Here is a 12796-nt window from a genome sequence, read left to right on the forward strand (position 1 = left end):
GGTGCTTTGGAATTTGGATCCCCCTCCACCCACCCACCCAAAGACATGAAGTTTAAGGAAAATAAGTGCAGCGATATGGGCAGAAATGAAGTCGCTTGCACCGAAGCAGTTGTTCAGTTAACCTTAAACCCACTCTTTAGATTCATCGAAGTAAAATGAAACTGTGAACCTGCAGTTTGTAGTGTTGATACGTTCTTTCAGATGATTTGTTGACTTCATAGCCAGTTAATTTCACTGAAGAATTTGCCTGGGTTTAATCTTCATGGCCTTTGTCATAGGTTTGCTCTGCTGTGATTAAAGACTGACATAAAAGAGAAATTTGCTTCTCATGACTACCAAGGTTTACTGCTGCAGGAAGAGAAGTGTGAGGGGTCAGCTCTCTGTGATTGGCTTGTTATCTGCCTTGTTTATGGTCGGAAAGACGCACGCATGTGCAGTCTAGTGTGATCCCATGTTGGATTCTGGAACAAAAAGGGCTACAGTGGCCAAGCCAAATAAAGTTCTGGTTTGAGTAATGTTATATTAGCACAAGTTTCTTAGTTTTGATTAATGCCATGATTATATAAGGATATATATATATATATATATATATATATATATATATATATATACACACACACACACACACTATATATATTCTATTTTATGAATGCTATTATTATATAAGGCTATTTACATATAAATATACTGAATAATTTATTTTATTAATGCAGTATGTTTATATAAGGTTATTTGTATATAAATACACTATCTATTTTATGTAAATATGTCTTTAAATATAAAAATTTCTTTTACATAAACATATATATATATAAATGGGCTGGAGAGATGGCTCAGAGGTTAAGATCACTGGCTGCTCTTCCAGAGGCTCTGAGTTCAATTCCTAGCAACCACATGGTGCCTCACAACCATCTGTAAGGAGATCTGGTTCTGGCATGCAGGCAGAATACAGTGTACATAATAAATAACTCCATTTAAATATATAATTATTTTATATAAAAGGTGTATTTACATAACTAGTAAAGAGAATGCTACATAATCTTTACTCAATTTTCTCTAACATATATATGTGTATCATTCTCTTTACTGGTTCCATAAGCTTTCATAACATAGTAAGTTCATTCAGAATATCTGACACCGGCATTTTTTTTGTTTTTTCTTAGCCTCATGTGGTTTGTGGTGACCAGCTTGTTCACAGCCCCTACATGCAATGTCTGGCTTCCCTTGCTGTGGGACTTCATCTGGATCAGCTGCTGTGTAGCCCTCCAGTGCCACCACACCACCAGAACTGCCTCCCAGATTCTACGTCCTGGAATCCGAATGAGTGGGCCTGGTTAGAATGCTTCTCAACTACCATCAAGGCTGCAGAAGCCCTGACCAATGGAGCCCCATTTCCAGAGTCCTTTACTGTCCCAGACCTGGAGCCTGTTCCCGAGGATGAGCTAGTCCTCCTCATGGTAAGGGCAGCAGGAGCTGCTGTTACTTGCAGTGGAGGTTGTGCCATGGCTGCCTGGCATGCCACAGTTCCTTGGCTGGCTTGACCCGCAGTGACAAGCCCTTAGATAAACTGAATATATTTCCTGTTGTATGGCCGCTCAAGCCTGTAGAGACAGAGCCTTCTGAATCTGCCAACTCCGTACAGCAGGTCCATACTTCACTCTTTTCTTTCTCGCTTGCTAAGTGCCTTAAGTACACATGTGCTTAGTTTTCCTCTGCTCATTTTATGGGATTTATGCCACATGGAGATGCTGAACTAGTCCACGCTTTAAACATGTTAGTAATCAGCATCAAGCGAGAATACAGAAGAGCATTCAGTGTGTCCTTTCTTTTTTACTGTATTTGATATTGTCTAGCTATAGAAATGGAGATGACAGTAAAATGCCAATGTAAGGGGGTACAAGCGAGCACCTGATTTAACCTTAGTTAAGGTTTATTTGTGCAAGTGTTTGAACATAAAAATGAAAATACAACAGGAATTGAATAAAACTATCTGGAAACATTTTTAATCAAGAAATGTCTTTCATGGTGTTGTGAATGTTACACTCAGCACACCTGCCTGACACGCACAGTTCAGCCTGAGTTCAGTCCCCAGCACCAGCACCACATACAAATAAGAGAATCGAGAGGACTGAAATAAAATACAACAAAACAGAATATAGCAGGCCTTTTTGGACCCCATTTGGCCCTAATATCATCTTACAGATAAGAAAGCTGAAGCCCTGATAAGAGCTACCTGCTAAACTAAACAAAGAATCTAGGGTGATAGTAGATTATGTACATGGCCTTGCACCCATGGGTACTCAGTAAACCTGAATGATTAGCCTTGAACCTAGTGATAGTGAAAGTGTGTATAAAAAAAAAAGTAAATATTTGAAGCCAGGTGTGAGGCGGTGGTGCACGCCTATAATCCCAGCACTCAGGGAGGAAGAGGCAGGTGGATCTCTATGAGTTCAAGGCCAGCCTGGTCAACAAAGTGAGTCTAGGACAGCCAAAGCTACACAGAGAAACTCTGTCTCAAAAAAAAAAAAAAAAAGTGTGTGTGTGTATGTAAATATTAGAATGTAAAAAGCAACTTTGAAAATACTTTGGTATTGGACTTGCTGGTTGGGAAGGCATAGACCTATAGCCCCAACTTTTCTAGGAGGAAAAAGGAAGAGAATTTTGATCCCAAGAGTTTGAAGCCAGCTGACTTGAGCACCATAGTGAGACCCCTGTCTTTTTTAAACACAAAACAAAGTGAGAACAACTAATAAGAACAAGTCCTCTTGACTTGTCCTGCTATCACCATGTTCTTCAGAAAAGCGTTATCACTAACAGAGCAGACGAGTCCTAACAAAGCATCACTGGTTTTGATGTATGCTCTGTCTTACAGGATAACAGCAAGTGGATCAATGGCATGGATGAACAAATTATGTCTTGGGCCACTTCCAGACCCGAGGTCAGTAAAGATAGACCTATGTGGTGGGCTTCAGTCAGTCTCTTGATTGTAAAGGCATGTGTTTCTGTGTCCTTCTGTTTCCCGTAGAGGTCACATGCTTGTGCTCAGTGTATATTTGTTTGAGCAACTGGATGAACCTAACTTTAGGTGCCTGTGGGTTTTTTAGGACTGGCACCTGGGAGGTAAATGTGATGTCTACTTATGGGGTGCTGGCAGGCATGGACAGCTGGCCGAAGCTGGAAGAAATGTAATGGTACCAGCTATAGCACCTTCCTTCTCACAGGCCCAACAGGTAACTAACTAGAAGAGTGAAGAGCAAAGAAGAAATGTGGGAATTCCAATTGCTGTCAGTAACTTATTTGGGGTTAAAGCTTATCAGTTTTGTAGTCTAGGTGGTGAAACATGAAGGAATCTCATTTTATATGTGGTTTCCAAATAAAAGCTTGCTAAGGTTTTATTGTACTGAAGACATTTTAGTAAGTTTCTAAAATTTTCTCTCTTGCAAATATAGTAAATTAATGTCACAGTTTACTAGGCCAGTGCAGTGTAAATGTATGGAGGCTGAGCTAATCTTAATCACTGTTCTCTTTGGGAACATAAACTATCTAGGATCTTTAGACTTTATTGATACCCCTCCTTTCATGTAATTGTCATGGTACTGTATTCCCATACCATCCTTGAAGCCACTTCAGCTCTCTTCTGCCTAAGCTGTCCCAGAGTTCACTGCTGTTCCCTGTGTGTTTCCATTCCAGTTTCTGCCTCTTTCAACACCAGGCTTTAATAATTCCCTATTGCTTTTCTTCTTTCTTTTCTTAGGTTGTTGTTGTTTAACTGTGCAGTTAACTGAAATCTCATGGGTCTAAACTCTTTCAGTGAGATGGGCCTCATATGTGCCTTGATTGTTATCAGAAGTATAGTAATCAAAGGTCCTAGGGAAGCCACAGTTAGGCCAGTTTTCCTGCTTTGGTACAAAGGAAAAAAGAAGTGGTAGAGCTATCCTCAGGTGCATGAAATCACCTAAAATGCCTGAATGTTAGAGATAAACAATAAGGGTAATGGGGAGGTAATGTTTTTATTTATTCTTAGATAATTTCATGCACGTACACAATATATCTTGATCATGTCTGACTCAAATAAGAATAATGTTTTTAATTCTGTGTTTTATACTAGGTTATATGTGGTCAGAACTGTACCTTTGTCATCCAGGCCAATGGCACAGTGTTGGCTTGTGGGGAAGGAAGCTATGGCAGATTAGGGCAAGGAAATTCAGATGACCTTCATGTGCTGACTGTCATTTCAGCCCTGCAAGGTGAGGCTGCCCTGGATTTAAAATAGTTAGAAAACAGTGACCTGACTGTAGGAGTGTGCATATCTACTGGAACTCTTCCCAACTGTGGAACCCAAGGGGGGTTGCTTATGTTTTGGCTCTAGTTAGGTACTCTGTACAGCCTTAATTTCCACATTTTATGTAGTTCATAAGTAGGAGCGCTAAAATGTAGCAGCATATACATTTGAGATCCAAGGAAAACAAAATGTTTAAAATTATAAACAAACTGCAATTAGGTGTCTGTGTGTGTGTGTGTGTGTGTGTGTGTGTGTGTGTGTGTGTGTTTCATTAACATAAAAACACTTCACATGAAAATCTCCAACTGTGCTAGAGAGTTTAAAGGGCATCTCTGGCAGAGATTTGTGTCACTTGAAACAGAATGCCTCAAGAAAAACTACTGCAGGGTCTCATGGATCCTAATGCTTGCAATAAGGGCTATCCAACCTTTGAACATTGTGACATGATGTCACCTGCTAATTAGGCCACATCCCTAGCTATATTGGGATATATTTGGCCTACAGGCTGTAAGGTGAGCATGCTTTTTCATGGAGAACACAAATACTCTTAAGTAATTGCTTTTACTTAAGCCTTATCAGTGAGCTCACAGGAGATTCCTGCAGAACTGGGTGATAGACTGCTACATTGTGGATAGGAACACAGGCAGGGCTCCTACCTGTTCTTTCTAGTCCCTGGCTCTGGACCCATGTCCTAATCATCATACCACTTTGCAGCTCAATCTCTGCAACTGTGGAAAATGGGAATGGTGGTGTCTGCCCAACTTGCTCTGTGTGAAAGGAGAAATAAGACAATCCTGATAAAGCAGTTATAGGAGTGACTAGAATGTCATCTTTAGTGGCTGTGATGGCTGTTCTTGTCCTCCCTCGTCTTTATCATTTGTGTGACTGCTCCCAGATATGCCAGGTTATGTCTATAAACTTTATTTAAAGTTTCTTATCACACAGTATTATTTTGGTGCTTTTCAAATCTGAGGGCATTCTATAGTGGCTACAAGAGAGATAGTTTACAGTTGGCACCTCTTGTGTTTCTTCTGTCTTCTAGGCTTTGTGGTGACACAGCTGGTGACTTCCTGTGGCTCTGATGGGCACTCAATGGCCCTGACAGAAAGTGGTGAAGTCTTTAGCTGGGGAGATGGGGACTATGGCAAACTTGGCCATGGGAACAGCGACAGGCAGCGCCGGCCAAGGCAGATTGAGGCCTTACAAGGAGAAGAAGTGGTGCAGGTCAGGCACAGAATGGATAAGTTTGCCTTTTAGTGTAAATACAGAGTTTTTAAATAGCATTCTGAAGTTTAGCTAGCAGGAATAGTATAAAAACAGATTCCATGGGCAGTATAATAGATCCACTATTTTTGGTTATGTAGGCTCATTCCTCAGCTTTTAGAAATTAAACGGCTTTTAATGTTAGAATGGACTTAACTTTTCCAAGCCAGCAGACTTGGTCCGTGATAGGATAACTGCAGGCTCTTGGAAAAACAAAATAAAACAAAACAAAACACCAATGGATTAGGTCCCCCACACAGTTCTTGGTAGGTGGTGAAGTTTTGTTGTAAAGAGATGTGCATGTCTGTAGGATCAGCTAGTGATCAAAGATAATACTGTAAAATCACATATCACCCTACAGTTTACTACAAAATTTTTTCTCATTTATCTCCTTTAGTCTAGGTTAGCATACACAGCAAAAAGAATAATGACAGTTCTTCCTGGGTCTGCTTGGTTTTTCTGAACCTGCTGAGGCAGATCAGGAGGGTACATGGGCAGGTAGACTCCTTAGTCTTCACTTGTCAGCCAATTATACTGTTACATTCCTAGCGGAAAGCGACTGCCTTCTTTCCTAGTCTCCCTTCTTACAAGCCTTTTTCTCCTTGATTCTGTCCTAGATGTCTTGTGGCTTCAAGCATTCAGCAGTGGTAACATCAGATGGCAAACTCTTCACCTTTGGGAATGGTGACTATGGTCGTCTGGGTCTCGGAAACACCTCTAACAAAAAACTTCCGGAGAGAGTGACTGCCCTGGAAGGATATCAGATTGGACAGGCATGGCATAAGTCAATGTGGTGCTGTAGTTGATAGTAATTTCTTATCTCTTCTGTTTGCACGTAGATGTTCGTCTATCAGTCAGAAAGACCAGAATCACTAGTTGTGTTTAACCTCTGTATCTTTTATTTGGCATACTTTATAATTTTTCATTAGTTTTTCCCAGTGTGAAAAATTCACAGTTTTTTGCCCCTAGTTTTGGATGTGGCTGTTTAAAAAAACACCATCCACCCAAAACCCATCCCAAACACCATCCAAAAACACTATCACACCTTGCTGTATAGTCTTTAAAAAGCTGGGTGTGGTGGCATTTATCTGTAATCCCTGCATTTGAAAGGCTGAAAAGCAGCAAGATCAAGAGTTCAAGCACCAGAAGCTCCACAAGGAGAACCAAAAATGTCTGGGCCCAAAGGGCCCTGCAGAGACCAATGCTCCAACCGAGGACCATGCATGGGGAGGACGTAGACCCCCTGCTCAGATGTCACCCATAGGCAACTCAGTCTCCAAGTGGAGCAGGGGCTGTCTCTGACTTGAAATCAGTGGCTGGCTTTTTGATCATATCTCCCTGATGGGGGTGGGGAACAGCCTTGCCAGGCCATAGAGGAAGACAGTGCAGCCAGTCCTGATGAGATCAGATAGTAGAGGAGGAGGACCTCTCCCTATCAGTGGAAGGTCATAGGGGGAGAAGATGGAGAGAGGGTGGGACTGGGAGGAGATAAGGGAGGGGGCCACCGCCGGGATACAAAAGTGAATAGAGTTCAGGCATAGCCTAGGTAATGTATCAGGACCTCATCTCAAACAAGCAAGCAAACAGCAGCAGCAGCACAAAACTGCTTTTATGTGGAACAGCTTTTTTGTTGCTCCTGTGTGGCAGTGTTGAGTTATATAGTTGAATTTTTCCCTCTTTGCACAAACATTGAAAGTGTCTCAATAATGGGTAAGATGTCTTGACTTCCCTCTGTAGTTGCTGAGATAGCCTGTGTACTGAATGAGTTACATGTACTTTTTCCTGCCTTTTATACTTTTATGTTCTTAGCTACAGATGCTTGAAGGATTTTACTTTGAAGAAAGTGAAGTAATAATTTAGGGATCTTGGGAATTCTAGTTAATGTGTTTGGGTTAACATTTGGAGCAGTTACCAAAACCAGTAAGACTCTTCGGAAACAACACATGAAAATTTTCAGTCAAGTAGAGAAAAAGTTCTGGGAATAGATTTTGTGTTCAGGTTAGATGATCTGTTCACTGAGTGGTCTGATGTTTCTCCAAGGTGGCCTGTGGACTGAACCACACCTTGGCAGTGTCAGCAGACGGCTCCATGGTGTGGGCATTTGGAGATGGAGACTATGGAAAACTGGGCTTAGGAAATTCCACTGCAAAATCTTCCCCTCAGGTCAGTTACTGCCTTAAATCTTAGTTTTTATACAGTAGAACTTAGCCTTTGCTTTTCTCAGTACATCTTTTGATTTGAAAGTACTTTAGCTTGAACATTTTTGTAATTTGTGACAAGGGTTTAAGGCCCTCAGTTGCTTATTCTTAAATGTCCAACATTCTAGATCTTGACTTTTAAATAAGCCATTACTAAGGAAAAATGGATGTAAACATTCTGCAAGTGTAAGCCTCTGTCTTCGCAGACAGGTTGAGTGCTCTATGACTTGTCCCATGTAAAGACGAAACAGGAACTTCCAGGGTCCTTATGGAGGACCCATGAGTAGATATTTACAACTCGGCCTGCAGCCACTGTTCCAGCTTATCACCATTGAATTGTACGTCTTTAAAAATGTGTGTGTGTGTGTTTATATAAAAAGAAATGAGTGTGTATAAAATCAACTAGGAACAGTTATTCACATTTTAGGTCCCTTGGTTCCGCAAACCTCCTGTGAATCTTTGTTATAAAATGGGATTTCCTTACATATTTAATAAAACAGCATAACATGATTGACTTTGTTTTCAACTTGTTTGCTATCATATATTGTCTGTGACATGTTAACAGTTGCTTGATGAATATTCAAATTGGAGTTTAGAGAAGCAGAAAACTTCTTTTCTGGGGAATGCTGAAGGCAGCTCCTACCAAATGGGAAAGCTAAAAGAAAAGCAAACTGACAGGAAGCTGCTTGCGGTCTCACAAAATCGTGCCATGTTCTTTAAATGGTCATGGTTTTCTTTGGTTTCTGCTTCTTCGTGGAATGCTCCACTTCGCATGTGTTCCTGAGAATGTTAGCCAGACTTCCTTAGCCTCAGCACTCTCCCCCCAACACTCAGTTACCACTGAGAGCAGTAGGAGAAAATAATCTTTAAGAATATGATTTGGGTAAATATAAGTCAGTGACAATTGGCCTTTTTATTGGAGATGGTACTTGATGTTATAAATGCCAATAGGAAAATTCAAGAAGTTTTTGCTTGTTGGTTTGTTTTTTCCTCCTGAACATATTCCTTATACTTTTATTTTACAGAAAGTTGATGTCCTTTGTGGAATTGGAATTAAAAAGGTTGCTTGTGGAACCCAGTTTTCTGTGGCTTTGACCAAGGATGGTCATGTGTATACTTTTGGTCAAGGTATATTCTAGACTATATTACTTTCTATACGTGTGTATTACAAAAAAACAAAAACATTTGCCTTCTTGGTTTATAGAGTTCTCTGAGTGGTGTTTATCTCGTGACCCTTGTTTATTTGCTACTTTCTGCTCCTATTTGATGAATTTTGTTTCAAGGACAAACTTCCCTCCATTAAGTCTCATGAGAGATCCCTCACTCTTGCTAGAAGAACCCTTGCCAAGAGTTCTCCCTCCTCTTCTCTGCTGCTGGCAGGCTATAGAGACTGGGAGGTGAGTGTGGATGGTGGAGAGGTGAAGAAGTAAACTGAGTCCTTGAGTAAGGAATGAGCTGGCTCAGGAGAGAAAGAGCTTAACTTTAGTCATTGTGTTAGTTTGCTTTTTCTTCACTATGACAATGGAACAAAGATTGTTTTGTTTCATGGATTGAGATGTTTCAGTCTGTAGTTGTATGGTCCCATTGATTCTAGATTCGTGAAGAAGCAGCTTCTCTTGGGAGGAGAGAATGGCCAAACAAAGCTATTCACCTCCTGTGGCTAGCTACACGTCATGGGGTTCACACTGATCCTGACTCTGCTTCCAGGGACTCAACATCCTCCTCTAGTCTCTGTGGGCACCAGGCAGAGAAAGAAGAAGGGGAAAGGCTGGAGACAAGATACATCCTTCAGGGGCTGGAAACACGGCTTAGTGGTTAACAACACTGGCTGCTCTTCCAGAGGTCCTGAGTTCAATTCCCAGCAACCAAATGGTGGCTCACAGCCATCTATAATATGATCTGATGCCCTCTGCTGGCATGCAGGTGTGCACTCATCTGTATACATAAATAAATCTTTAAAAAAAAAAAAAAAAGAAAATCCTTCAAATACATACCTCCAGGCTGGCAAGATTGGCTCCATCTGTAAAGACACTTGCTGCCAAACATGAGACCCGAGTTCCTTCCCAGAATTCACAGGGTGGAAAAAAGGGAAAATTGTCTTCCGACCTTTATGTACATAGTATGGCCTGTATCTGTGCACACACAGGAAGAGAAAAAGAAGGAGGAGGAAAAGCAGCAAATGAATAAGGGGCTGGAAATATGAGTCAGTGGTTAATAGCACTTGCTGCTTTTATAGAGGACCTGGCTTTGGTTCCAAGCACACACATCTTGTGGTTCATACCCATGCCTAACTCTAATTCCGGGGGATTCAACACCTTTCTCTGTGGGCTCTAGGCATGCATGTAGGCACTCACACACATATATAATGAAAATAAATAATATTTTTAAACGAATAAATATAAGGAGAAATGAAGAATAATATGCCTCTAATTACCACTTCTTCCAACCAGGTCTCACTTTCTAGTAACCATTCAGCTGTGGAAGAATCCACTGATGAAGTTAACATCCTCTTAGTAGCACTATTAGTTTGGGGCCACAGCTTAAACACATGAGATTTTTGGGACCATTTTATGTTCAAATCGTAATCACTATATGGGCCCTTCTGTTCTAGATATGTGTTGGAGATATCCAGCAGGTTGAATTTGAGCTGGGACTCCAGAAGAATTGGATGTGCAGTTTTAGTTTAGGACATTGATTACATAGTGGCTGAATTTTAGTCATTTGATTTAAGAAGCCCAGAGATCATGTGAAGAAAAGAGTAGAATTCTAGGGAGTGTTAGGGCAGGTGGTTTTTAGTAGAGTATTGGCGAGATTGGAAGAGTCTGTGGGGAACCGGGGGAAGCTCTGGACATGTAATCAGATAGCTGCGGGTCGGTCCATGGGCCAGCGTCTGAGAGGCCATTGCAGCAAGTGGGCAGGAGCTAACTCATGGTTTTGAGGAACAGTTTTAGGGCAGCTGTGCAAGTGGAAGTCAGGTGGCAGGTGCCATGCCTAATGGGCCTAGAGGATATTGAGCAGCAGTGGTTAAGAGAGAAGTAGGAGAGAAATTTGAGGCTAAGACAGGTTGAATGGCATAAGAATGCAAGAGTCTTGAAGGCCTTGTTGGACATATGCCTGTCCTTTTCATATTGAAAAGCATCTTGGCTTAAAATATTGACTTTAGGCTTGATTTTTTTTTTTTTTTTTTTTAATAAATAAAAAGACTAACATTTCATTCAGGAATAGCCTCAGACTTTTTACTTAAAGTCTGGTATGTTTTTCTGGAATAGAAGGTTTTGCCCCAGTGAGTTATGTACATCATTGCCATTCTCACACAAAAAGTTAATGGCCTGTTACAAAACACAGACTTCAAGGTGCCCAATCCGTAACGCTTCCTCTTGCTATCCTGCAGACCGCCTGATAGGCTTGCCTGAGGGTCGTGCCCGGAATCACAATCGACCGCAGCAAATCCCTGTCTTAGCTGGAGTGGTCATCGAAGATGTGGCAGTTGGAGCTGAACACACACTTGCTTTAGCATCAACTGGAGATGTTTATGCCTGGGGGAGCAATTCAGAAGGGCAGGTAAATGTCTTGTTTGCTGCTCTTGCATGCTCTAGAAATATGACAGTGTTACTTACTTGCAAGAATATCTTTATATTTCCTAATATTAGTGTCCACACTGTGCCTTTAATCCCAGGAGGCAGAGGCAGGCAGATCTCTGAGCTCAAGGCCAGCCTGGTCTACAGAGATAGTTCCAGAACAACCAGGGCTACACAAAGAAATCCTGTCTTAAAAAAGCAAAAAAGCAGCAGCAGCAGTGTCCAGAGAATTTTTTGCTTGTGCAGGAAGTCTCGTCATCCCCAGTAGTCACAAGAGTGAAGGCAGGAATGGAAGTGAAGAGAATGTGAAAAGACTACAGGTTTATGTGTGTAGGTCTTCTGTGTATGAAGAGAAAGACTTCGGTAGGAGATGTCTGAAATAGATGCTTCTACAGGAGTTTTCAGCCACAGGCAGAGCCATCCTCACTGCTGCCATAATCTCAGATCTGACTGCCCACAGAATCAGAGACCCTGCTGTTCAAGGTCAGTTATTCACAGTAGCCTCCATGAGCATTCTCCTCCTAACTGCAGACCAGGAAGTCGCTTGTCATTGTGGTTGCAGTAATCTTGATGAGAGGAGAATTAATGGTGAAGAGGCTTTGGGGAATTCTCCAGCTTAGGCTGACAAGATCTTCCCTGCTGCTGAACACTTAGCTGCTAAGAACAGAGACCTGGAGTCTGTATATGTTTTATATCTGTATATTGTTACTCAGAAGCCAGTATGTTTTACGTAAGAGCTCTGTAGATCCTTCTCTTTTCACTTTCCAAGAACTCATACCCTTTCCAGAAGTGAAATCCAAGAGAGTGAGCAGTTGTTAAGAATGATCTGTAAGTTTGGACAGGCCCTGTTGCCCTTGTTTTTAGGAGACAGTCTAGTCCGTGAGGAATACAATGATGGCGGCGGGGGGGGGGGATATATATATATATATTTGGAATTTACTTCATTATTGATGTTGGTGTGTAACACAGATGTTAATAGATTATATTGGCTTGAGTTCTGTCTCTTCAGTCTCTGTGCATTTGTCTTTTACTCTTAGCTTGGCCTAGGCCACACCAACCATGTCCGAGAACCAACCCTGGTAACAGTTCTGCAAGGGAAAAACATTCGTCAGATTTCAGCGGGCCGGTGCCACAGTGCCGCATGGACAGCACCACCTGTCCCACCGAGAGCACCAGGTGAGAGACAGGCCAAGCAGTGCCTCAGTGCACTCTGCTGGCAGTTCTGACTGCATCCAGCATCTGTCTGAAACTGTCAAGGCTTCTGAAGTATTCTTTGTGCTATAAACACTATACATCAGGCATTTTTTTCTACAGATTTCAGTATATAGCAAAGATTCCTGCCCTCTCTTTTTCTCTTTCTCTAGTCCCCAAAAAAATCAGTATGTTTTTTTTAGGCAAGCAAAGATTAATTGTTAGAACATCTACTAAGTGTGTGTGTGTGTGTGTGTGTGTGTGTGTGTGTGTGTGTGTGTGTG

At 41.6% G+C, this 12796-nt stretch overlaps 1 protein-coding gene across 7 annotated transcripts in view; it reads left to right on the plus strand.

Annotated features, from left to right (window-relative positions):
• Positions 1-12796, plus strand: part of Herc1 (HECT and RLD domain containing E3 ubiquitin protein ligase family member 1) — a 162378-nt gene that overhangs the window by 136291 nt on the left and 13291 nt on the right. For all 7 annotated transcript variants that reach the window (XM_055597768.1, XM_055597801.1, XM_055597785.1 and 4 more), the window contains exons 61-70: positions 1164-1457; positions 2873-2938; positions 3105-3230; positions 4109-4247; positions 5325-5506; positions 6163-6318; positions 7586-7708; positions 8769-8871; positions 11135-11304; positions 12359-12497. In XM_055597768.1, the coding sequence (XP_055453743.1) occupies positions 1164-1457; positions 2873-2938; positions 3105-3230; positions 4109-4247; positions 5325-5506; positions 6163-6318; positions 7586-7708; positions 8769-8871; positions 11135-11304; positions 12359-12497 (1498 nt within the window). The remainder of the gene's footprint in view (positions 1-1163; positions 1458-2872; positions 2939-3104; positions 3231-4108; positions 4248-5324; positions 5507-6162; positions 6319-7585; positions 7709-8768; positions 8872-11134; positions 11305-12358; positions 12498-12796) is intronic.

The sequence above is a fragment of the Psammomys obesus genome, unplaced genomic scaffold (genome assembly GCF_907164565.1).
Source record: "Psammomys obesus unplaced genomic scaffold, mPsaObe1.curated_primary_1811, whole genome shotgun sequence".
Taxonomy (NCBI): Eukaryota; Metazoa; Chordata; class Mammalia; order Rodentia; family Muridae; genus Psammomys; species Psammomys obesus.